Here is a 27,175-nt window from a genome sequence, read left to right as displayed (position 1 = left end):
ATACCCAGGGTACCAAAATCAAATACAGTGACAACTGGGGATAAACCATAGGGGGGAAACACAAAAGAAACAAGAAATCACGTAGTATACTAAGAACAACAAGTGTTTTAAAGAATAAAAGAAGATAAGTGAAAGATGGGGCAGAGGATGTAGAAGTAGATGTTACTTTTTCTTGCAGTATATCCTGAATTCACATCATTGTCCTGGGGTGGGGGTGGATAAGATCCTGGGAATGGATTTCAATTTGGAAGATTGCTGGAAATCTCTTGTTTGTGCTTTGTTGGTAAGAAAATAAAAGGTAGGGAATGGAATGTGTGAAAAGGGGCAAAATAGGAACACATGCTGTCATAAGCAGTAGGCAGAAGGAACATTTGGCCCTGTCAAGAGCTGTTTGTTTTATCTCTTAAGCCCTGATATCTTTGTTAAAGAGTTTGGCAAGATATGTTACTTCTGCAAATGAATAGAAAGGAATTTGAGGTACAATATGTCTTCTTCATTTACTACTGATTCTGCCTTTCAAATCAGGTGCTGGCTTTTTGGTGGACTGTGTGTGGGGTGGCATGCATTAAAGGACTTACATGGGTAGATACTGAAGAATTAAATAGCTTACATTGAAACTCCTGGGACCTGGAATTGCATCATAAGCTGTTTGTGTGCTAGGAAGAATATGCCATAATTTAGGGAGATGAAATAAAATTCAAAATAAAGTCTTTGATTCAATTTAATACTAGAGGAAATCTTGGTGGTGTGGGTTCATCTGAAGTCAGACGGGGAATAGGATAGTTTTTACTGTCTTTGGTCCTATGGATCTCAGTCTTTTGAAGCTAACTCATGTAATACATGTTTTGGCATCTAGCTATAAACTCAACACTTTATGGCCAAAGCAAACACATTTCCTTCGTAGATCTAAGAACTTCAACTCCTTGAATGTTTGGTTCTTCTATTGTAGAAAATTGCAGTGTAATGGGGAAAACAAGGTGAGATTGAGAATGTATATTACCAAGAAAAAATACGGACTTTACAATCAGCTCATAACTTTATTCATATCTTTCTTGCTGTTGTGTTAATTAATTCATTTTTCAGATGAATTAATCTGAACATACTTGAACATATCTGGATTATTTGCTATTCGTCCTTCATTGGCATTGTCCTGTCACTTTGGCTAAACTGGATTAAATTGATCAAGAATGCAATGTAAGTAATATTTAAAAGGCTGAAGTGAAGCATTATTTATCTTTTCTCCAAAGACCTCTGTGCTGTCAGAAAGGGTGATTAGACACAAAAGCCTTTGATGGGTTTCAACCTATTCTTGTCCTCTAGGTCTGTCATCTAGCTTATCTTCCTGATGATTAGCACTGCTGACTATTAGAAGCCTTGGGTTTATTGCCAGGCGCCAGGCTTCAGGGTTACAATTGTAGTAGCTAGTCAGAGGCATCTGCTTGCCATGGATCTTTCCATTATTTCTCACAGTCTGCCTTTGAGTATTCTTGGCTTGTAAGATTCATTAGTCAGTGGTTTCTTCCCTGCTCTTACCCTTCAGTCTCTGAAGCCTATCCTTTAATCTGTTCCTTCTCTAGTTCTCCTCACAGTCATGGGACACTTAGTATGTATGATCTCTTATCACATGTCATGTGTGTGATACTGCTCCCCTACATAGATTATCATCCAATGCAAGTAGGACAGTTTGTGTGTCCATTATATGTCTATATGACCATCTTACTCTTGGTTCTTATTATCCTTTCTTTCCCTGTTTGGAAAATAATACATTTTTTAAAGAATATACACATGTCTCTGTGAGGTAGCAATTTTCTGAAATGCTTGGTGCCAAAGTTGAGTTTGTAAAATAACTTTTTCCCTATGCGTATCAAAAAGCATTAGGCATTGCCAGAAGATCCAGAAGAAGTTTTACTTTTAAGTGGTTTTGGCAAGGTTTATTCATATGCTGCCTTAAACATTGAAAAGTTATATGCGATTTCTAAAAAGGATTAAGTGTATACAAATATTAAAGCTAGCATGCATATGAATCACCTTTGTAACAGAAATTAGCCAGTTCTGAAATAGTTTTGTGGGATCCATACCCTACAAAATTACACTCCCTTGAAGTAAACGAACATTATAGACATATTTTCATTATTATTATTATTGATTTATTTTTGAAGTACTAGGGGATTCATCCTAAGCCTTAGTATGTTCTAGGAAAGTATTCTAGCACTGGGACAAAACCCGAACCCTCACATAATAAACTTCTTATAAAAATTTAATGTTTTCCTTACATATGATTTAAAAGTTAATGTTATTCTTTTGTTGACATTTTTCCTTGTGCACATGCTTAGTGTGTCATTCATAGTTCTAGTCATGGGTTAGGGATATAGTTTCACATAATCTAAATGATTGAAGTCATTTCACACTCTTGAGTAAACATAGTGTTTATCTAAATTTTTAAGGAGGAGTAGATTTTTTTTTTGTTTTTTTCACTGAGAATATTTTGAGCAAAGATTTAATGAACACCAACTTTTGAACACCAAATTACCTATATATTTTATTAAAAAGATTTCATTTATTTATTTTTACCATAAATGGGGATTGAAAGTTATTTATTTATTTATTTATTTGTTGGTCATGGGGGCTGAACTCTGGGCCTGGGCACTGTCCCTCAGCTCTTCAGCTCAAGGCTAGCACTCTACTACTCAAGCTACCGCACCACTTCCGGTTTTTTTCTGATTATGAGGTGCTGAGGAATCAAACCCAGGGCCTCATGCATGCGAGGCAAACATTCTACCACTGAGCCAACTTCCAAGTCCAGGGCTTGAACTTTTTTGGCTTGCCTGATCAGCCGGCACTCTTACCACTCGAACCACATGTCCAGATTGGAATTTTGCTAATTGACTGATGATGGAGTCTCATAGACTTTTCTGCCTGGATTGGCTTTCAACTACAATCATCCGAGTCTCAGCCTCCTGAGTAGTTAGGAATATAGGTGTGAGCTACTAGTACTAGGCACATTTTTACTGTGGGTTTTTTTGAAATATCCATACTGTTGTAAAACATTTGCTAGATGAATGCTTGCACAGACATTTAAATTGTGTTGGAGAAGAAACAATTACTTTTTTGGTAGACTTCATATTTGGAAGATAAAGCAAACCAGAAGATTCATTTTGGTAGCATATACTGGCCTTTGTGTCCAAAGGTCTGGCAATAATAATTAATCTTTTAGCTTGCTGAACTGAAACATACTTAGTAACTATTGCATTTTTATTCACTAGCATATTGCTTCCTTCAATTCACATAATTTTTGCGTAACCATTATATCTTAGAACCTTTTGCTCATTGGAAAAGGAATACAGTCCTATAGGGTTCACAGCTCCATTTCCTTTGCTTTGATTGCAGTTCTAATTTGGCTACCTGTTTTTGCTAAGCACAGTTCATCCCTACTTGATTGCTGTTTGAGTTGCATATGGATAGACTAGGATTTGATTGAGAAGGAGAAAATACATATATTGTTGAGACTATTGTCACTTCAAACAGGGAACTAAACTGACCTCTACACCTTTGTACTTGAATAATACCTTGTTTTAAAAAACCAAATTACTGTGGGATTTTCAATTCATGTGAGGGAAAGGGAAAATTAGTTCTTTGAATAGCTCCTGTATGGAAAGCATAGTACTAGTAAAGAATTGTTCCATCTCTAAACTGTCTTAAGAGTATATGTACAGAGTCAACAACCATTAAATGTCAGGGCACTATTGAAGTTGAAGTCTTTTACATGTTCTGAATTTAAATCTTACCACAATAACTGATTGTATTCTAGTCACACCTTTGGTGATACATATATATAGAATATAACTGCTTTGGCAAATAATTTTTTTATAAGATTTGGTAATCTAACACAGAGGAGTCATTAAGAATATATACTCTTTTGTAGGCCAATGAGAAATATATACAGCAGAACATTCTTACTCATATACCATATACTTTTAAAATTATATTATCTTTAAGTAATTGTACAAATGACTTCAACCAATCAATCAATTCAATGCCATCTTGATTGATGTCATCCCTTTTTATCATTCTCCTCCATTCCTCCCAATCCAATCCTTTCCCTTAATTTTGTTAGTTTTGTAGTGCATTGAACATTATCACCATGTTCTCCTTCCTCCCCTGTTCCTTTTTAATCTGAGATTTGTATCCTTCTGGTTTCACTTTGGGCTTCATTCCTAATGTTGAGTACATTTTTGATATATATGCCTTAGGGGAAATACATGTATTTATAAGACATAAAGCAGATGACTATTTTCTGATGGCTGAGGTTTAGCAAGAGGCTCAGGAAACTTCTATTAAATGTATGTGTTTAATGATATTAAATTCTTTTCTTGGATACTCACTCCATTCTTAGCCACAAATGTCTTTAGGGTAATCAGAAAACTGAAGGAAAAATTTTATATTCCCTTTTCTCAGAATACCTAAAATTGTGAACTTTTTTTTACCCCCGAGTTAATCTCAAATTTCTTTATAAGTTAAACACAAAAAGAGTAAATATCCAGCGTCTCCTTGGGCTGATAAAGATAGGTTACATCATTTTGTGCTGTCTGTGTGTTCCTACCACAGTATATTAAATGGAATTAAGAGTGGCAGGAAATCATAGAGACTTTTTTTCCTTTCATTAAAAGTAGGCTAGTCTTCTTACCACATTCCTGATTCTGATGGATTGTGGAATGCTTCAGAGCCTTTGTTTTCAACCTTATTACAAGTCCTCATGTTGTATCATGTTCTGGCTTATACTTATAACACAGCATTGTGTGTAGAGAAATGCTGAGTAGTATGCTGAATTCTGCATTTTATATTCAAGTTTTTATTCCCATGATGTCTTTGTTAATACAGATGAAGGGATTTATTAGTTTTTTTTTAATTTGGGGTGTCAGAATTAGGGCTTGAACTCAGGGCCTGGGTGCCATCCTTTAGCTTTTTTGCTTAAGGCTGACATTCTACCCCTGAGCCTTTGACTTGATAGTGTTTAACTCTTATCTCAAGAGTCTCATGAACTTTCCTGCCTAGGCTGGCTTCAAACTGAGTTCCTTAGATGTCAGTTAGGATTATAGAAGAGAGCTACCACCACCTGATAATCATTCTAGTCTCTACTTCTGACTTTATGTTTTTTAGATTTCAAACAAAAATTAGATAAAAATATTTGTCTCTATCTGACATATTTTACATTATATGATGTCCTCAAAAATTTCCTTTTTATTATAGACTAGTTTGTTATATGTATATATATCACGTATTAAAAACGCATTTATCCTTTAGACCATTCAGATGAGCCTGTGTCCTGGCTGTGTTGGCATAGTGTTACCGTAGACATAGACATGTGGATGTCTTCTCTTCAATACACTGACTTCATGCTGACTTTTCCTTTGGATATAAAGGAATATGTTTGGGTCATATGGTAGTTATGATTGTGTGTGTGTGTGTGTGTGTGTGTGTGTGTGTGTGTGTGTGTGTGTGTATGTGCTTATGCATGTATATGTGTGTGCTGGTATCAGGACTTGAATTTAGGACCTTGGGCTCTCATTCAGCTTTCTTGTTCATGGCTGATATTCTACCACTTGAGCCACATCTTCAGTCTAGTGTTTTGCTGATTAGTTAGGGATAGAGTCTCTCGGATTTTTCTTCCAGGGATGATTTTGAACTGAAGTCTTTATAAGTCTCAGCCTCCTTTGTAGCTAGGATAACATGTGCGAGCCACTAGCATTCACACTCATAGATTATTTTGAGGACTATCCATACTGTTTCTCCTAATAGCCATATGAATTTTCATTCTCACCAGTGGTGAATAAGCAGTTCCTCTTCTCCATCTTCCCCCGTACTTCCTGTCTTTCATGTGTTTGAGAGTAGCCACTCTAACCAGAGTGACATGCTAGAGCATTTATGGTTTTGGTTTATGAGTGATATCGAACATTTCTTTTCATAAATACTTTAACAATTTGTATTTAACCATTTGTCATTTTTGGAGGAATGTCTATTTCGGTCTTTTGACCACTTATAAAATATGGCACTTCAATTTCTCAATGAGTCTTTTTTGTATATTTTGGATATGAACCCCTTATCTGATGATCTGCAAATACCTTCTCCCAAGCTGTGGACTATCTTTTAACTCAGATGTTCCCTTTGTTGTGCAGAAGCCTTTATAGTTTGCAGTCTTGTTGGTCTACTTTTGTTACTTGTGTTTTTGGAGTCCTGAACAAGGAATTACTGCCCAGACCAACATTACAAAACTTTCCCCCATTTTTTTCTATTAGTTTTATTGTTTCAGGTATTACATTTGACATTTTAATCCATTTGGAACTATTTTTTTTTTCAAAAAGTTCATGTGGCTACCCATATCACTGCATGTGAATATCCAGATTTTCCAACATAATTAAAAAGATTGTTCTTTGTGCATGTGTTCTTAGCATCTTAAAAAAAATCCATTGGCTTAAAGGCATGAGTTGGTGTTGGGGCTCTATATTTGATAGATGTGCCTGTTTTATGACAATGGATATTTTGCCTGACATTTTGGTGACTATAACTTTGTGATACATTTTGAAGTTCAGTATTGTTATGCCTTCAACTTTGTTCATTTTACTGAACGTTGAATGAACAGTTGTAAGATTTTGTGCTTCCCTGAGAATTTTAGCATTATTTTTAAGTTTTTGGTGATAGGAAGGTTTGAATTCAGGGTATTGTACTATCAAGGCTGGTGCTCTACTACTTGAGCCATGCCTCTAGTTCTTTTTACTTTACTTATATTTTAATAGATTATCATAGTTTTTTTAAAAAAATATTTTTTTATTGTCAAGGTGATGTATAGAGGGGTTACAGTTACGTAAGTAAGGTAATAAGTACATTTCTTGTTGAACTTGTTTCTCCTCCCTCATTTTTCTCCCACTTTCCCTCCTTCCATCGCCCCCATCCCCCACAAGTTTACAGATTATTTACAACATATTGTCTTGTATCACTGTTACTTGGTTCCCCTTTGTCATTTGTCTCACCATTTTGTTGTTCCCCTTCCATTCCATTCAGATAAACATATATACAATACCCATGGTACCAGAATCAAATACAGTGACAAGGGGTAAACCATACGGGGAGGAACACACAAAAGAAACAAGAAATCACAAAGCACATTAAAAACAACAACGGCAAAAAAAACCTCTTCTGTCCATGTCTTAGGGTTCATTTCTCTTAGCATCATCTTATATGGTCATATGTATATAGCTATTGAGCTATTCTGCCATGTTAAGATTATCCTAGACATATACTAATTATTTCAAATAAAGGAAAAATGGGACTATGTTTCTTTGGGTCTGGCTTACTTCACTTAATATGAGTTTTTTGCAAGTCTTTTCATTTCCTTACAAATGAGGTGGTGTCATTTGTTCTGATGGAAGCACAGAATTCCATTATGTGTGTGCCACATATGCCACACATATGCCACATTTTCTTGATCCATTCCTCTATTGAGGGCCATTTGGGATGGTTGGTTCCATAGTTTAGCTATGGTGAATAATGCTGCAATAAACATACTTGTAATGGTAGCTTTAATATGGTCTTGTTTTTGGTCATTTGGGTAAATGCCCAGAAGTAGGACTGCTGGGTCATAGGGGAGCTCTATGTGTAGTCTTGAGGAACATCCATACTGCTTTCCAAAGTGGTTGAACAAGTTTACACTCCAACCAACAGTGTAGTATGGTTCCCTTTGGTCACATCCCCTCCAGCATCTGTTGTTATTAGATTTCTTGATTATAGCCATTCTAACTGGGGCGAGGTGGAATCTCAATGTTGTTGGATTTGCATTTTTTTTATTTTTTTATTTTTTTGGGTCCGGTCGTGGGGCCTGAACTCTGGGCCTGGGCGCTGTCGCTCAGCTCTTCAGCTCAAGGCTAGCGCTCTACCACTTGAGCCACAGCGCCACTTCCGGCTTTTTTCTTTTTGCTTATGTGGTGCTGAGGAATCGAACCCAGGGCCTCGAGCATACAAGGCAAGTGCTCTACCACTGAGCCACCTTCCCAGCCCCTGCATTTTTTTTTTTATAGCTAGAGATGTTGAGCATTTCTTCATGAGATTATCATGTTTTTGTTTAGGGTCAGATTTGGGCCATGGTCTTCCTATTTATGCCAACCAAATAGATTGGGTTGCAAAAATGCAGCATTGTATTCAGATTATTTGTTGAGATAAGGTTTTGCTAATATTTTTACCTTAGCTGGTCTTAAACCATGATCTTTCTAATCTCTGTTTACTGAGTTGTTGGGATTTTGGTGTGCATCACCACATCTGGTCAAGGATTATTATTATCTTTAAAATGAGGAATGGTATAAGAAATTATATTGAATCTATAGACAACTTTGGATATTATGGTCATTTAAACATATTTTTCTAATCCATAAATATGATGCATCAATTTATTTACTTGTATGATCTTTGATTTCTTTCCATGCTTGTTTGTTTATTAGTTATAATATTACACAAAATTGTTTCCTGATGTCTTTTTTATAATAGTTTACTGATAGTGCATAGAAACTACTAGTTCATATAAAAAGATACTGTGTCCTGCATCATTAGTAAGTTTCTATTCTAATAGTTTTTTTTTTTGTAATTACTAGGATTTTGTTATATATAAAATCACATAGCAAGCAAACACTCTAACTTTTCACACTTGGATGACTTTAATATCTTGCCTGATTTCTCTGTCTAGAACTTTCCAGTGTTAGGCTGAACAGACAGTGAGGATGAGCATACTTGTCTTATTTTCTGACTCAAGGTAAATTCTATTGAGTTTAATAACATGGTCTTGTCAAATATGACTTTTTTCCTGATGAGATACAATTTTGCTATCTACTTTTTCAGAGTTCTTAGCATGAAGAGATGTTGAATGACATTGAATGATTTTTCTGTATCTATTGATATGATTACATATTTTTATCCTTTGGTCTGTTAATATGATGAATCACATTTATTTATTTATTTGCATTTGTTCAACCATACTCATCTTCCAGGGATAATTCTCAATTTATCATAGCAAATGTAAATGTACTGTTGATTAAGATTTGCTAGTGTTAGTTGAGAAATTTTTGCATTTATATCTATCAGGTTATTGAAGTGTTGATTGATGCCTCCTTATCTTTCTATGGTATGTTAGTCAAAAGCCAGGCTGAAAGAAAACACTGTGAAGATGTGTCTTAAACCCATTCAAGATGGAAACATGGAGCTGGATTCTTAAAGCCTTCTATATATCACACTTGTTTTATCTGTCAGGGAAAACAAATGACTTTTTTTTATGGTCTAGAGAGTCTCATACCTCATCCCTTCCATTCCTGGAGTTGGTGAATTATGAGCCAAACCTGGCAGATCCTTACAGTTAGGATACTATCTGTGTGGTCCAAACACTCCTTTCCACAGAGAGAAGCTGGGTGCTGGGGACTCCTTCCTAATTCTATGGCACTCTGCCTGGGATGGAGCTCATGCCCCAGTATGTCTCAACTTTTCCTACATGTTTAATTTGATATATTTTTTCCATTAGCCTAGTTTTTGACCTTCTCTTAGAGGGAATATATCTGTTGTGAGTAGTCGAATAGGAAATTACTACACAACTAATAGTTAATAGGGAATTTAATAGTTGTTGGAGACCCAGAACTTCCCAATCCATCACAAAGGTGAGTCACATGTCTATTTATATATACCATATATTTCTGGAAGACACAGAAGTGGCATTACTTAAAGTGGTGCCAAATCTTAATAGCACTTTTTGGTTTTATTTTTAGTTTTTATCCAGCTAAGGTAGATCCTGCTTGAGCCAAGAAGAGCTGGAATCATAGGTCCTCATTTGTTTTGCACAACTCACTTCTGAAAGTGCTAGCCTGGAAGTAGACAGGATATATTTATTGATGATAATGCTAGTTGATTGAACCACTTTGGATGGAGAAGAGTAGAGTAATAACAAAACACAGAGCTTCAAAATTAGACTGCCTGGGTTTGATCGTAATATGCAGGTCATTTAACCTGTCAGTCTTAGTTTCTTTAATAATGAGGATTAAAAGCAGTGTCTGTCTTATGGAAGTTTGGATGATATAACCCATGTAAAAGACTAGTACTATGGGTGATGAGTTTGTCACCTGGAACTATGCACAGTGTTCCCAGAACTCTGACAGGAAACAAGCATTTATTGTTCACCTCTTTTTAAGTTGACTGAGTGTTGATTGATCTTGCCTGGGCTTGACTAGATGGCTTTGCCTATAAATATAGGCTTGACTGTGCATGGATTATTAATGAGTGTTGTACTCATGTTGCTCTGTTTCTCCTGGGGCCTGAGATGAATGGTACCAGTTACCTTGGAGAGGTTATTCCATCATTGGCAAGACATTACAAGATGATAATGGAAAAGATGTGATTCTTTGGAAAGAAGAGGCATGGAGTGAGCCTACAGCTATTAGACTCACATTGCTTCCAACAAATAAGGTTATGTGACTAGTCTGCATCAGTGCAGTGGCCCAGTGTACTTTGCATCTATTGGGCAGTGACAAGAGTGTGGACGCACCACTTAGCAAAATAGCTTCAGGACCTGCACCATTTTTGTGGTTTTCGTACTTTTATAAGCTTAACTGGCTCTATCTTTTATTTTTCTCAATTAGTGCAAAGCTCTTTAAAAAGATTAATTGCAACTTTCACTCGCAGATTAATTTGCAACTCCTTGTGGAGCCTTCCTGTCTATACATTCTCCTACTTTTCTAACTCCTTGTATCTTCCATTTTACTTATTTCTACCAGTAATTATGTAGTTCATTAGTTTTCTTTCCTTCTTTCTTTTTCCCTTCCTTCCCTTCCCTTTCCTTCCCTTTCTTTCATTTCTTTATTTTTTTGCTCTGTAATCTGTAGTTTACGAAGTAGGACTTTGTCTTACTCATATTGTTGCGCCCCAGGCCTGAGCATGGTGCCTGCCACATATTAGCCACTCAGTAAATGTTTCACCCCATGAAAGAATCAAACATTTGGAAAAAAATGATGGAATTAGATTTAGATATTTGAAATTGAGTATCTTCTCTAGTGTCCCTTATTTTGGTGTGATTTTTGTAAACTTTTTTTTTTTTTGGTCCTGGGGCCTGAACTCTGGGCCTGGGCGCTGTCCCCCAGCATTTCAGCTCAAGGCTAGTGCTCTACCACTTGAGCCACAGTGCCACTTCCAGCTTTTTCTGCTTATGTGGTGCTGAGGAATCAAACCCAGTGAACTCAGCCATGAGTAAACAAAAACCTCTACAGCTCAATGAGACAGAGAATAAGGGAATGCCTTTGGATTCTAGAGAAAAATACTTGGGTGAACATTCCAATTCTAGCAGCAGGCTGCTTATTAGAGGGAATGGATCTAGATTCTTATTTTTATTTTTTTATTTATTTTTGGTCATGAGGATGTCTAGTTTTTTTCTAGCACCATTTGTTGAGGATAGTTTTGCTCCCTTTTATTGCTGTTGCTTTTTTCCCCCAAGAAAAAACACAAATCGGCTACATTTATTTTTATTTCTGGAATCCCTATTATTCACCATTGATTTATTTGTCTACTCTTTTACCAATCACAAGTAGCTTTATGAAAATCTAGGTCAGATAGTGCCACTAATTGAATGTTCATCTTTTCCTTTAATATTATGTGGGCTATTCTGAGTCTTTTGTTGCTCTATATAAATTTTAGAATCAGTGTATATATGTATGTATGTATATATATGTATGTATATATGTATTTGTGTTAGTCCGTAGGCTTGTACACAGGGCCTGGATGTTGTCCCTGAGCACTTTTGCTCAAGGTTAGTGCTCTACCCATTCAGCTACAGCTCTTCTTTCACATACTTTCCTACCCAAGCTGGCTTTGAACCATGATGTTCATTCAGATCTCAGCTTCCTGAGTAGCTAGGATTACAGGTATGAGCCACTGGAACTTGGCTTCATCTCTAATTTTTCCTGTTACCTTGTAAATTTTTTTTGGAAGACAGACATTGTATGGTGAGTAAAAGGATTTATAGTAAATAGAATGTTAGTAGTTTGGGGTAAAATTTTGAGATGGGTACATTTTTTAAGTAGTAGGATTATAGGGTCTCCATCTTTTTATGAGCCTATGTCTCTGCAGAAAAGTTATAAGAAGTTATTTATTCTCTTTAGGTGGGGCAGGATAGCTAGAGTGGACTAAAGTTATTTTCAGCTACATTGGATATTTCTATTGCTTCAGGTCAGGTATGATCTGATAAAACTCTAACAATGTTGACTTTCGTTAGCTAGTTGCTTCTGAGAGAGAAATTTAGTGCTGGGAGCAGCAAGAAAATTTTCTATAATATTTACTTTGAGAACCTAGTGAAACCTCCTGTATGTAAAACTCAACTGAACATTGGGGCCCTTCTATGATGCAGCAACAACTCCCTTTCTAGTTGTTGATTTTAAGGCTTATCCTCTATAAGCCTCTAGGAATTATTCTTCTCAGGAAAAATGGAAAATTTAAAACATGACAAAACATGTACTGTCCAATTCCAGTTACTGATGTTCACTATTCTGGCATGAAAAAGACATTAAGATTCAACATTCTGTTTTTCCTTGTTGTAGCAAGACAGCCTGAAATGGTATTGGGTGAAGTAATTGCTGCAATTTAGAGTGGCATCAAGGAAGAATGATATCCTTTTTCTTTGCATCTGAATGATCAAGAGATAACTTTTAGTCTTCTGTATAATCATGCTGTGATCTTTCATAAACTTATAATTATTAAAAATGAGAGAAACCATGGAGCCTATGTTTCTTTGGTCTGGCTTACTTCACTTAATATGATTTTTTCCAAGACTTTCCATTTCCTTATGAATGGGGTGATGTCATTCTTTCTGATGGAAGCATAAAATTCCATTGTGTAAATACACTACATTTTCTTGATCCATTCTACTGAAGGGCATCTGGGTTGGTTCCATATCTTAGCTATGGCATGTCTAGGATAGTTCTGGGTACGATCACAATAGCTCAATATGTACATGTGACCATATAAAATGTACATATGTACATATGACCATATAAAATGATGCTAATTGAAATGAACTCCAAGATATAGAAACAAGAGGTTTTTTTTGTGTCTTTGTTTTTGTTTTAATGTATTATGTGGAGTTATTTGTTTCTTCTGTTTTTTCTCTTTGGTTTATCCTATCTTGTCCCTGTTTTTGATGTTAGTACCCTATGTCTTATATATACCTTTATCTGATTTGGGGAAGGGGAGGGGAATAGCAAAATGGTGAGACAAAGGACAAAGGGTGAACCAATGTAACAGCAATACTCACAAGACACTACGTTGGAAATGAACTTTACAACTTTGGGGAGAGGGGAGCAAGAGGTAGGTAGGGAAAGGGGGAGAAAACACGGGAAGGGATAACAATGTTCGAGGTAAAAATACCATTATCTTACTTATATAACTATAACCCCTCTGACCTTCTCTTATAATATAATAAAATTAAATTAAAGAAATATAATTATTGAAAAAAGAGGTACATGGCAACTTAAATTCCATAAGATTTGGCAAGATCTGATTTAAATATCTATTATTTTTAACTTTGAATATTAGACACACAAGAAACTATTAATTCATTTAACATAGATATACCTCTTTCCCTCAGCAATATTGTTTAGCTTTTCTGTAGTCCTGTGACTAGTCATTCAATCCTTTGCTCTTATGAGAATTTCTTAGAGAAAAACTCCTCTGTGATTGTTTTTTATAAAACAGATGATCTGTCTTGATCCCCTGACACCAATCTTTTAAGAAATGTCCTTCTCTAATATCCACATGTGTTTCCTTGTCTTAGTATTTTCATAATGAGAAACAATCAGAAAGATGGCCTTTCCATTTCTTTTTGGAGTTATGTTAGTCTGTGTCTATTAGCTGCTTAATGTCATCATAATCCTTTGGGAAAGAGAATGTGCTTTTGTTTACATTTGATAGCAGAGAATGAATCTCAGGACTCAGGAAATAATTATTAATCTGGGAGTGAATGTGGTACTTTTTAGAATCTTATTTTAAACTTAATGCTCATCTTTCCCTCTTCCTCTTTTTCTTCCAAAAAGTGTGTTTTTTAAAGTTAAAATGTGTTTTCTATGATTTGGATTGAGTGTGTTCTACAGAGCTTTATGTTCTGGAAATATGGTCCCAAATGTAATAGTTTTGAGAAGCGGTGGACCTTCAAGAGATGAGACCTATCAGTGTTGTCATACTGGTATTCACTTAGTGATTAAGCTTTAGTTTACTGTCCTTGGAGGGCATTAGTATAATTGTTTAGTAATTTGGGCAGTAAAGTGAGAGTGTCTTGTATATACCTCTATCTGATTTGGGGAAGGGAAGAGAAGTAGCAAAATTGTGAGACAAAGGACAAAGGGTGAACCAATGCAACAGCAAAGTCACAAGACACTATGTTGAAAATGAACTTTACAACTTGGAGGAGGGTTTGGGGTGAGGGAAGGAAAGTAGCATAAAACAAGGGAAGGGGTAACATTGTTTGACAAGAAATATACTCTTTGACATCTGCTATTCCTAGTGAACATAGACTATAGAGACCAATAATTACAAGTAGTTGTGCAAAGTAGTTTAAGTAGTTGTACAAAAAGTAGTTGTGCAAAAGAGTTGCCATGTAACAAAGTAGTGTGTAAGTACAATGCATCTTGATCAATGTCACCCCTTTCAACATTCTCACCCAGCCCTCCGAACCCACCTCTTTCCTTTCTTTTCTTAATTTTGTAAGGTATACACTGGATTCTTGACTGTATTCTCCCCCCACGTCACTTCATTTGTTTACTCATTTCCCCTTTTATTAAACAAAAGAGCTAGATAGTTTTGGCAGATGTAGAGTTTCATAGATACCATTTTAGTTGAGTGTTAATGATAGCAGAAGTGAAAGGCAATGTGAAAGGTTTGCAGGAAAGGTTAAAAATGATATTAGAAAGCAGATATTGTGCATTTGTGTAGGGAGTAGGTCAGCAGGTCAAGCTATTTGGTAGAAGATGGAAAACAATTTTAAAACTCTACATTTGCCAATAGACTACCTAGGACAATGTCTGGCTAGAGTTTAAAACAGATTGCTACATGTTTAATTGCTTGGGCTAAACTCAGCTTAACTTTGGTGTTATTTATAATGTATCAGTTAAAAACAAAGGAAACATGATCTAAGGAAATCACTGGTGACTGGTGACTTTCTCATGTGAGAGCATACCTGTTGCAGTCATGTCTGAAGCCACATGTGAGGCCATAACTAGTATAGCCATGTTCTGCTCAGTTTACCTTTGTTTGGATGGTGTTTTTCCCGATCTCCTCATCCTTTTCAGCATATTGTCTGGCAAAATTGGCTTAGTGAGTGTATGTTCCTAAACTGGTCTAATCATTTCTTTTCATTCTCTTCCTGTAAATAAAGGGCTATGTATTTTTTTATTTTTATTTTTTGTGAACACACTGTACAAAGGGGTTACAATTACATGGGCAGGTTAATGCATACATTTCTTATCAAGCATTGCAGCCTCCTCCTTTGTTTACCCTTCACATCCCTTCCCAGCCTCCCCTCCCCACACCCAATCCTCCCCGCTTCCCCCTCCCCCCCCAACATTGTAACGCTCGTTTTGGACATGACAACTTGTACTTCTCATTGTTGCAACAGGTCCACCTGTATCCTTAAACGACTTGTTTTTCCCCATCTCCTCTACAAGTTATACTGACATCAAATATAGTGAAAGCACGGGTTATACTGTGGGGGAGGGACATACAAAGCAACAAAGAAATAATCTTATAAATGCGTTAGAAACACATGCATGAAAGGAAAAAAACCTTTAAATACATATCTAACAATTCATTTTCCTAACATCACATTATCTGACCTTTTCTGCTTGACTCATACATCTGCTAGATGTATGCAATATCTGCTAGATATTGCAAATAAGGGAAACCATGGGACCTATGTTTCTTTGGGCCTGGCTTACTTCACTTAATATAATTTTTTCCAAGTTTTCCCATTTCCTAACAAATGGAGCAATGTCATTCTTTCTGATGGAGGCATAGAATTCCATTGTGTATATATACCACATCTTCTTGATCCATTCATCTACTGAGGGGCATCTGGGCTAGTTCCTTATCTTAGCTATGGTAAATAATGCTGCAAAAAACAGTTTTGCTGGTAGCTTTAGTGTGGTCTTGTTTGTATACATTTGGGTAAATGCCCAAAAGTGGGATTGCTGGGTCATAGGGGAGCTCTATGTGAAGTCTTTTGAGGAACCTCCATACTGCTTTCCAAAGTGGTTGAAAAAGTTTACATTCCCACCAGCAATGAAGTAAGGTTCCCTTCTGTCCACATCCCCTCCAGCATCTGTTGTTGTTAGAGTTCTTGATTTTTGCCATTCTAACTGGGGTGAGGTGGTATCTCAGTGTTGTTTTGATTTGCATTTCTTTTATGGCTAGGGATGTTGAGCATTTCTTCATGTGTCTATTGGCCATCCTTCTTTCTTCTTCAGAGAAGTTTCTCTTTAAGTCTTTATCCCACTTATTTATTGGGCAGTTGTTTCTTTGAGGATTTGTTGTTGGGGGATTTAATTTTTTGAGTTCCAGGTATATTTTAGATATGAGACCCTTGTCTGTTGTATGGCTAGTAAAGATCTTCTCCCAATCCGTGGGCTTTCTATTGATCTTGGTAGCTATGTCCTTTGCCATGCAGAAGCTCTGCAACTTCATGCAATCCCATTTGTCCAACCTTTCTTTGATTTGTTGTGTTTCCGGGTCTTTATTCAGAAAATTTCGGCCTGAGCCAAGGAGACCTAGGGTTTCTCCTATTCCATCCTGCAATGTTTTCAGAGTGGCTGCTTTGACTCCGAGGCCTTTGATCCATTTGGAGTTGATTCTGGTGCAGGGTGATATATAAGGATCTAGCTTTAGTTTTCTACAAGTAGTTAACCAAATTTGCCAGCACCATTTACTGAAGAGGCTGTCTTTCTTCCGTTCTATTGTTTTAGCTCCTTTATTGAAGATTAGATGGCTATAGGTCTGTAGATTCATTTCTGCGTTTTCAATTCTATTCCATTGGTCCTGACGTCTGTTCTTATGCCAGTACCAAGCTGTTTTGATTACTATGGCTTTATAGTAGAGTTTGAAATTTGGTATTGATATTCCTCCAGCAGTGTTCTTTCCGTTGAGGAGCGTTTTTGCTATTCAGGGTCTTTTATTGTTCCATATGAATTTTTGGATTGCCTCTTCTATTTCCTTGAAGAATGAGATTGGAATTTTGATAGGTATTGCGTTGAATTTGTAGATAGCCTTGGGAAGTATTGCCATTTTCACGATGTTAATCTTTCTAATCCAGGAGCATGGGAGGTTTTGCCATTTTCTAAGTTCTGTTTTAATTTCCTTTTTCAAGATTTTAAAGTTTTCATCATAGAGGTCCTTCACTTCTTTGGTTAATTCCTAGGTATTTTATTTTTTGTGGGGCTATTACAAATTGAGTTGCTTTCCTAATTTCAGCCACACTTTTCTCATTGTTGGCATACAGAAAAGCCATTGATTTTTGGGGGTTAATAGGGCTATGTATTTTTAACTGCCTCTGTGTGTGTGTGTGTGTGTGTGTGTGTGTGTGTGTGTGTCCTAACAAATCCATTAGCGTAACCAACAGACGTTTTATATCATACATATGCTATATTATCCAACTTGGAGAATTATGTGATGAATCTTGTTGCTACTGAAACAGTTTCTGGATCTAGTTTGTACCTTCTCTGTATTTCTTGGTCTTGTTTCAGCTGTTTATAAGCATTTTCCGAGATGATGGCAAAAGCTCTTGCAGGAATTTAATCTTATCTCTCAGTTTGGATAGAGATACAGGGTTTTCTTTTTTTTTCCTTCAGTTGTTTACTCTAGGTTAGATGTATCACATGATAGCCAGCTAATTCCTTGTCACATAAGGATAATAATTTATGTTTCAGAGTAACATTTTACTTTTCTGTTTTATTGCCTAACTTCTAATCAGTTTACTTTGTCGAAGAAGATAACCAAGAATAAAACATTTCACCAAAATTCTTATTTTATACTGTTTGATAAAATTTAAGTGGGAAGATCAGCAGAAATGGCTAAAAATGTAATTTTGGAAACGCTGAGGGAAGTGTTTCTTATCTTGCTTCTTCCCATGAGTTATTTGGAGACACATATAACACTATGTATTCTTTAGCAGACAGCTTTAAGTGTTTCCTCTAAGTTTTGGCTGTGTAAGACTGCCCAAAGTTTGAATTATTTGATAGTTTATTTTTCCTACTAATAGGTGTTTAAAAACCTTTTTGGAGTGTAATTCTAGGTAAATTTATTTATAAATTTGTACCTATGAAGAAATCTTGTCCTTTGCCAGGTCATGAGGATTGTGTCTGTATTGTCAGTTTCACACTGACATAGTTTGAAATTGTTTACTCATAAAATGATCTGATATAATGTAACAACAAAGCTTCTTGGATAACTGTCTCTCATGCAATTCTAAAATATTGCATAATTCAAACAATGTAAATGTATGCAAAATGCTTCAGGTTTGATTTTGAGATGATAAATTGGGTGCAGGTGTTCATTGTTTACCTATTTATAAGCTGGTCTGTTTTGTTATTACTTGAAATATTGTGAGCATGGCACTATAACTACAGAATGAGAAGCCTGTGCATACACGTCTTTGATTTAACTTAACTCTAATGTATATATTGTTCTTTGTTGGGCAAACTTCCCAGACTGTCTTGCTGAAATAATATTTGGAATGATGTTATGGCTGGAAGGATATATAATCAGCTTATTCATAACGATGAACCATAACATGATTATCATAAAATAATAGTTCCTAAAGTTTTTGTTTTATAAAATTTCTGAAAATTGGGAAATTCCTTCCCCTGAAATGAATCACATTATACATAATATGTTTTTGTCAGAGTTTTGTGAGTCCTTGTGAGTCATATTCATTTAATTTGTATCAAAAGCTCGGCTACAGTTTCATACATTGTTATACGAATGTAAATTGAAATCAATTCCCTGTAAGATCATTTGGATTATTTATTGTCTTTTCTGGGTAGAAAATGTTCTAGAAATTTGACTAAACACATGTAATTTTATTCACTACGCAATCATTATTTTAGCTACTAGAAAGGAATATAAAATGCCACAAATCTTCACGAACATGACTTGGAGAGGTAGCAAAGGCATACAGGAAAGAGAAATACCTAAAAATCTTGGTAATTAGCAATACAAGCCTTAGTAGATCTAAGAAGGCCAAGTTATGATCAAATAATGGGGGTAGGTAAAGAATTTTCTGTAGAAGTCTGAAAGTCCTAGAGCTTGTTGTACCAGCTAGCCTTGGATCCGAGTGAAGAAGGACATAATGAAGAGAGTTTGATAAAAGATGCTTAAAAAGTAGTCTGGACTCTATGTCACTCAAATCCCAATGAAACCCCAATAGAGACAAATGGGGTAAAGTGCTGCAATCTAGGGCCTGAGTGCACTGCCCCGAACACTAATATACTGTCTGACTGTTAAATGCAAGCACCATGAGAATTTTGTGGCTTGGTTTCTATTCTTGGAAGAGGTTTACTAGAGCAATCTGTCCAGTCTAAGATCCCCATATACATCTCAATATAGTCATTCTATAGAAAGATGTTGAAGGATTTGCTCCTGGAAAATGAATTAGTGAAGAAAGAAGGTTACATGGGATATGAGAGTTAGGATATGTGTTACAGGGAAGAGATGAAGAATATTCTCAAGATGATGTGCATAGAGATCTTAAAATGATAGCTGTTGACTGGCAGAGTGAACAAACAGTTCATGTTGAAAAAGGTTAGAAATTCTGTGAGTTTAAAACTTGTAGAATGCCTTATGTGTTAGAACATCTTCAGACTAGATTTAGAGTATGGTGTTGAGTGAGTCATAAATATATAAGAATCTAACCACACAAAACAAAAGATAAGCTTTAATTCCAGGAATAACAAAGAGATATTAAAGAAAGCAATTTTGGAAATATGTAATTCAGCTATGAGTAATATTTATGTAGTCAATGATGGGAACACTGGATATTGAAAAGATAAGAGATGGGAAGTAAGGTAATGTATTGTGATAAGGATGAGTAGAAATAGGGAAAATATTTTGAAAATGAATGCAAGAAAAATTTTTAAAAAGTGCTTTATGATAAGAATTGTATAATAGAAAAATTATTGAGCCAGATTCTTGATTTCTGGAGACAGTTTAAAATTTTTTTTATTTAATTTATTTTTTTAATATGGCCCCATGGTAGATAAAATATCTTTCTCTCATCTTGAATTCTAGATTTGGCTGCCATGTTATTTACTATATATAACATAGAGGCAGTCTTAATGTGTACCTGTAAGATTGGCCTTGTTTGCTTCTGTGGCTTTGATTGCTACAAGAATACATCATATTCCCATTACTGCCTTTTCAGTCTTAGCTACATAGTAAGCACATGGATCAGAGCTCCCATACCCCTTCTGTCTGTAGAAAATTCATCCCAGCCACTGCATACCCATGTGAGAAATAAGCTTATTGAATACGTGTATGTGCACATTGGTTACTCAGAGAAAGTTGACATAAGCACCTCATGTAAACATCTTCCCTCATGTGCATCGAAGCATTATTCTCAGAAACCATAATATGGGAAAATCTGTGTGTCCACAAATGGGTGAATGGATACAGAAACTACATAACCACTACAACCTTCTCCAATCAAATAAACCAAGGAAATCTTTCCATTGTTGATAGGATTTAGCTCCCATTTTCCAGTTAGTTATATGGAAAAGCAGAAGGCAGAGGTGGTGTACCTTGTCAAGGATGCATCCAATCTCCCTGCAGAGAAAATGGGTTCTACACAACATAAGATGTTAGCTGATTAAGCTTTTGAGAGTTTTTAAACTCTACTCTGTATGGTTAGCTATGCAACTTTATAATCAATAACTATGTCTTATTATGGAATTGTTATAAGCTAGGTACTGTACCAGATACATCATAGGTATTTTCATGTTAGTTCCTTGTAACATCTCTTATCCTCCATTTATGAAAATAGGAGAAGCTGCCAGACGACATAAATAACTTTCCCATAACTTTTTTTCTATAATGTTTCTACCAGGCATTGGTGGCTCACACCTATAATCAGGAGGCTGAAATCTGAGGATCATGCTTCAAAGCCAACTAGGCAAGAAAGGCCATGAGACCCTTATCCCCAATTAACTACCTGATAATCAAAAGTGGTTCAAAGTGGTAGAGTACTAACCCTGAGCAGAAAAGCTCAGGGACAGTACCTAGGCCCTTAGTTCAAGCCCCACAACTGACAAACAAAAAAACTTCCATATTCTGACAATTTATTATGTGAGTGCAGTACAATTGCAATCCAGGTCTATATGATTCTAAATATTCATGCTTTTCATGGAGGTAGTTGATTTGCATGTGAGAAAATTAATATCTTTTGTTTATCATAATGGTAACTAAATTCAATATGTTATAATGTAGCAACAGTATACATATTTGTAGATTCAACTGTTTAGGTTTCTGTAGCTTATCACAAGAGCATCAGATTGCTTTGTTGGAAGGATGAAGTATATATGTTTGGAGTTGAAACTATAATTACTGTAAATATTTATTTTTTAGAATATGACAATATTTTTGCTGCACAGTGTAAATATATTCTGTAACTAATACCTAATTCTTTTGGAGCAAGAAGTAATAATAGTACAAAAATAAAACTCTTAAAACTTTATTTCTAGAGGTCATCAGTTTATTTCTGAGAGCTCTCAGTCCATGAAAAAAAGATTCTTTTCATTTGTATCCTCTTGCCTTTTGTCTTATTTTATCTCCTGCCCAATAACTTTTTCAAATGCTTCACTGCTATCTTTTGAATTCCTTTTGCTTCTCTCCTGTAGAGTGCATATTTGCACATGCATGCACACACGTGCACGTGTGTATTGGTATGTTTGTGTGCTGGTACCAGAGCTTGAACTCTAACTCTTGCTTGGCCTTTTCACTCATAAATCGTAATCTCCCACTTGAACCATGCCTCCAGTCAAGTTTTTATGGTGGATAATTGGAGATAAGAGTCTTTTGGATAGGCTGACTTCAAATAGCCATTCTCATCCTTGCAACTAGTTAGGATTACAGATGTAAGTTACCAGTGCTTGGCTTCCCAAGTAGTATATCTGATTTGTATTTCCCATGTGTTTTCTTACCTTTGTCTTCTAGTTTTGTGTATTACTGTTTCCTATGGCCTCCTGAGAGTATGTATGTGGGACTTCCAGTTTCCTTTCTGGAATATAAGAAATATATAGGCCATTGCTTCATCCTACCAACAGGAAAAAGCTTAACAAAAAGAATAATCCTTCTCATGTCACTGAGAGAAGGGAGGTGGCGGGACAAACTATTGTCCCCAAAGTGGAGAGGTAGATAGGTAAGTTCAGAGGATCACAATTTGTTTCCCTAGAAAGTAGCACCAGGATAGGAAGCCCTAAATTAAAATTAAAGTATAGCTGGAGAGTCAGTGTAGAGAAAAGTCTCAGACTTAATTTCAGGGAGTTTCTATCATAAGAGTAACCTTCATGGCTTATGCATTTTACTTCTAGGAACTTGACTAGGTTCTTAGACTGAACATGCTCCTAGAGGAAGAGGAAAAGTAACCATTGTGAAATGTACTAGAACATTCTGTTCTTTGTGATAGGGATAGACCCCAAGAGAAACCATTTTCCTTGATTCTAAACTAATTTTTTCCTGTAAGAGCCTAATGAACATGTATGTGATGGTTAATCTTAATTGTCACCTCGATTCGATTGAAAAGCAACTAGAAGATTAAGAAAGCATAGCTTTGTCGGGGTGGGGGAGGGGTTGTTGTGAGATTGTTTCCAGAGATGATTTAATCATTTAAGAGCTCTGGCCTAATGATTTAGTCCATTTATGGGTTCCTAATTTGAATGGACAATGAGAAGGTGTTGGAATTGTGTGGGAGGTGGGGCCTGATTGGAAGAAGGAAGCTACTGGGGCATGTTGGCTCTCTCTTGTTCTGACACCTCCTGTGAATGCTCTGCTCTGCTTCCCGACTACTGCACCACAGCTTCCAGCCAAGACAGACCAAAACCTTCGAAACCGTGAGCGAAATAAATAATTCTTTCTTTTATGTCATTCCTTCAAGTGTTTGGTCACAGCAATGAAAAACTGGCAAATGAGAAGAAGAGAAATACTGGATTCTAGCCCATTATAGGAGAAAAGAGGAACACAGCAGCTATTGTGAAATTCATAGTCCTTATACCCAGGCTCAGTAAAAGAGTATGGACAGCCTGCCTTCTTTCACGTAACAAACTTCTGTGTAATGAACTTGCTTTTCCCAGTTGTTCCCATCCACACCTGTCTCTTCAACTTTCCTAGCTCGGTTTTCATTTATGTGCAATGAGAATAATGGCTGCCTTCTCTCATCCTTGTCTGTCCCACTTCCTTCATTTGCCATCCCCTCATCAAGATAGCTTTCAGCTTCCTGGTTTTCATTAAATCCACTTTTTAAAAAAGCTTTATTACAAACAATGTTTTCAAGATCCATACCTGTTGTAATATTAGTCTATGTAATGTAAAAATGCCTAGCCCCCACTGGATGTCGGTTGCTCACCCCTGTAATCCTAGCTACTTAGGAAGCTGAGATCTGGAGATTATGGTCTAAAGCCAGCCTGGCAGGAAAACCTGTGAGACTCTTATCTCCATTAAAAACTACCAAAATTCCAGAAGTGAAGCTGTAGCTCAAGTGGTAGAGTGTTAGCCTTCAGCAAAAGAAGGTCAGGGACAATACGTAGGCCCTGAGAACAAACCCAAGGACTGGCAAAAAAACCCAACAACATAAAAAGTGCCTAGTCTTCATTTTTGATGTGTGTGTGTGTATTGTATAGATACTGAGATGTTTGTTTTCCTAGTGATATAGAATTTCCTAGCAATGCTAGTACATGCACTGTATGGCTGGTGGGAACACAGCTTCTAGTATGTTTTATATCACCATGACAGGAAATGTGGTCCCTGCAGGGGACATGTCTTTTGTGAGCATTTATAAGGTGTTAATTACAGTGTTAGTGGGATGGGTCCGGGAAGATGTGACGTTATTGCTAGTCATCTGTGGGATGTTTGTATATATACTCATATATACTCATGTATACATACTCACATACTGCCAGATAACACCATGCAAATAGTAAAAGTGCAAAGCAGAGATTCCAAACTCATCTCAACTTATTTGAATTGAATGACTATTAATAATGTTGTACTAGACTCTGTGTATTTGTTTGTGTTTTCTTCATTAAATTCATAAACGATTATAGGGGGGATCTGCAACCTTCATTGCAATAGAACAAAGATGTTTGCTAGCATTCATTGCTTGTTGCTTTGCTCTTATCCACCTTCCATGGCTATGCTCCTTCTGAAAGGCAAATCTATCAAATATCTCTACCTTCTACATCTTTGCATGGCACATTTTGCTTAAATATTATTCCTTCTCTTCAAATTTCATTTGGTGTTTAAGATGGTATCATTGCTTTTGATAAGCCTTCCTTGGTCTTCTCCCATAAAATGAAGTATTTTCCCCCACCAGACTCCCCTATGTGTTCTAGTACTTGCTGCACATTCTCTTCTCTTTGAAATTATTAAGTTGGCCTGCCTGCCTAGACTTGATCTCCTTGGAGACATTCGACATGAGTCATTTCCCTTTGTATAGACACTCCATATAGTATAGGCCCTGGGGAGAGGATTGCTGGTGAGTATTCAGTTGAATTATATTATTTCTTAGTTATGTTGATGGTCTTGCTTCATATGATATTTTACTTGACTGAATTTGACAGATGTAGACACTTTCCATACAATGAAAGATGGAATTGTTTCCATGCCTAGAAACAAAATTTGAAAACAGATTATATTCTAAATATTAACATTAATAAATGAACAGAGACCTATAAATGTGTTGGTATAAATACAATATAGGGGGTTTAGGTTTTACAGATGTATACACTTGTTAAATTGAGAAATTTGACACAGTCCTCAACCCTACCTTCAGGCATTTTATGATGGGGTGTGTGAGAATAACTTAGGAGTAAAGGAACTAAGGTATTGTATTTGTTGGACACTGAAATGCCTGAGGAAGCCCCAAACTGTTAGAATGATTACAACATTCCTATTTACTTTATGTTTTGTTTTGCCTTTAGGGATCAGGGAGGATTATTTAGTAACGTAATCAGTAGCTAATTAAAAGGTTTGTGAGTTCTCGAGGCTCTTCCCTTTTTGTTTGCAATTGTTTATGAAAAAAGGCTTAGTTTTATTTAAAATTGTACAATAGATCATTAACTTTTCCTGTCTCTGTGCTTGTTTTTTTTGTCTTTCTTTTTATACCAGTGTAGTGACTATGACTTGGAATTTGGAACTGAATGTTTGCACTTGGCACTAAAATACAGTCACACAAAAGCCAAACTGGTAGAAGGACCACCTGACCTCTGGAAGGTAAGCGAGAAGGTATTTTACCTGGTTCTTTTCTGCTTGTGTGTGTGCGTATGTGTGCATAGGTCTTCAACTGAACCCTTAAATGGAGTCTCACTGGGTTTCTTGCCACCAAAGTGAAATGTATCATTCCAGTTGCTTGGCTTTAAGAAAATTCACTCTGGGATTATCCTGACAAATTGTATTTTAGACTATAAGTTTGTTTATTTCACCTTCTTCTTTTTCTTGACCTATGTACGTAGGCTTTTATTCTGTTTACTCTGTTGGATGGAAGCTACCAGTCTGATGGACAGAATAGCTGTATTTCCTTCCAGAGTTGGGCTAGTAGCACCAACTTAACTGCGTTGGTAGTGTATCTAGCACAGTTCTGACATGTTGAGTAGTAGCTTGGGCAACTCTTGGTCATATTTGAAGAATTGTACCCTTTCCTGTGGAAAGATACAACTCTTTTAATAGCAAGTCTATTTCTTTTGGAGGGAATGGAGTGGCTGTTCACAACAAGATATCAGCACTCTATAACTTCCTGTTGTGGCAAGGAAGTTCTACTGTGTGGCTTTTGCTTTATTAGAGAGAAATGTGTTGAACTGGACAGTCCATTCTGAGGTAGGGTTTCAGAGTCATCTCCAAATTTTGGAGTAGATAGAACTACTTTTGAAATACTGTTTGTTGTACAGGGAAGTCTTTATAAAATATACACCAGATTCTGACTAGTAAAGACTCACTCTGACTCTGTTTGAGTTCATCAGCATAACTCATATTGATTTTTATTTTTATTATTTTTATTTATTTATTTATTTGTTGTTGTTGTTGTTGTTGTTTTTGAGTCCGGTTATGGTGCCTGAACTCTGGGCCTGGGCACTGTCCCTCAGCTCTTCGGCTCAAGGCTAGTGCTCTACCACTTGAGCCACAGCGCCACTTCTGGCTTTTTTCTTTTTTGCTTATGTGATGCTGAGGAATGGAACCCAGGGCCTCATGCATGCAAGGCAAGTGCTCTACCACTGAGCCACCTTCCCAGCCCTCTCATACTGATTTTTACAATGACCCTACAAATTGATTGGGTATTTTCCACAGTAACATAATAGGCCTTGCTGCATGGTAAGATTATGTCAGACATAGTTAAAGGATTAAATTCGCAAATTCCTCAAATAGTGACATGCATGGATTATTGTTAGTAGAGAAGTTTATGCAGTACCCCTACTCACTTAAGTAAGGACATCTAAATGTCATTAGCCCAGTGGACAAACACTTTCTTCATTATGATTTTTAAATGTATATTTGTCATATGGGCTTCCCTCAGTATGCACTTTGTGAGATCTTCTAAGTCCATCTAGGGATGAAATTAGTACTTGACTTTGGAATGAATCAGGGAGAGTCAGTGTTAATGATCATCACTTGATTTGACCATATGTTAAAGAGAAAACAACTCATTGTATATACTTTACTCATATACTACCATACTAGTAACAAATATATAGTAATAAATATTATTTTGTCCATTTCTAATCCTGACCCACATCTCTGGCACAACTCCCTTTGACAGTTTCTTTGACTGTCTTGCTAGAACTAATTTGATGGCTATGCAAACAGCATGGAAACTGAGATTGTAGTACCACTAACATGTCAGATCTCAGTGGCTTTACTTTGGAGG

The 27,175-nt window shown here is 36.3% G+C and overlaps 1 protein-coding gene across 2 annotated transcripts in view; it reads left to right on the top strand.

Annotated features, from left to right (window-relative positions):
• Crppa (CDP-L-ribitol pyrophosphorylase A) overlaps positions 1–27,175 on the top strand; it is a 227,560-nt gene that overhangs the window by 33,321 nt on the left and 167,064 nt on the right. For both annotated transcript variants that reach the window (XM_042695811.1, XM_042695810.1), the window contains exon 4: positions 25,426–25,530. In XM_042695811.1, coding sequence (XP_042551745.1) covers positions 25,426–25,530 — 105 coding nt within the window. The remainder of the gene's footprint in view (positions 1–25,425; positions 25,531–27,175) is intronic.

This window comes from Dipodomys spectabilis, unplaced genomic scaffold (assembly GCF_019054845.1).
Source record: "Dipodomys spectabilis isolate Male_0828 unplaced genomic scaffold, ASM1905484v1 ptg000190l, whole genome shotgun sequence".
NCBI lineage: Eukaryota > Metazoa > Chordata > Mammalia > Rodentia > Heteromyidae > Dipodomys > Dipodomys spectabilis.
Note: the sequence above shows the minus strand (reverse complement) of the source record. Positions and strands in the feature narration are given on the sequence as shown.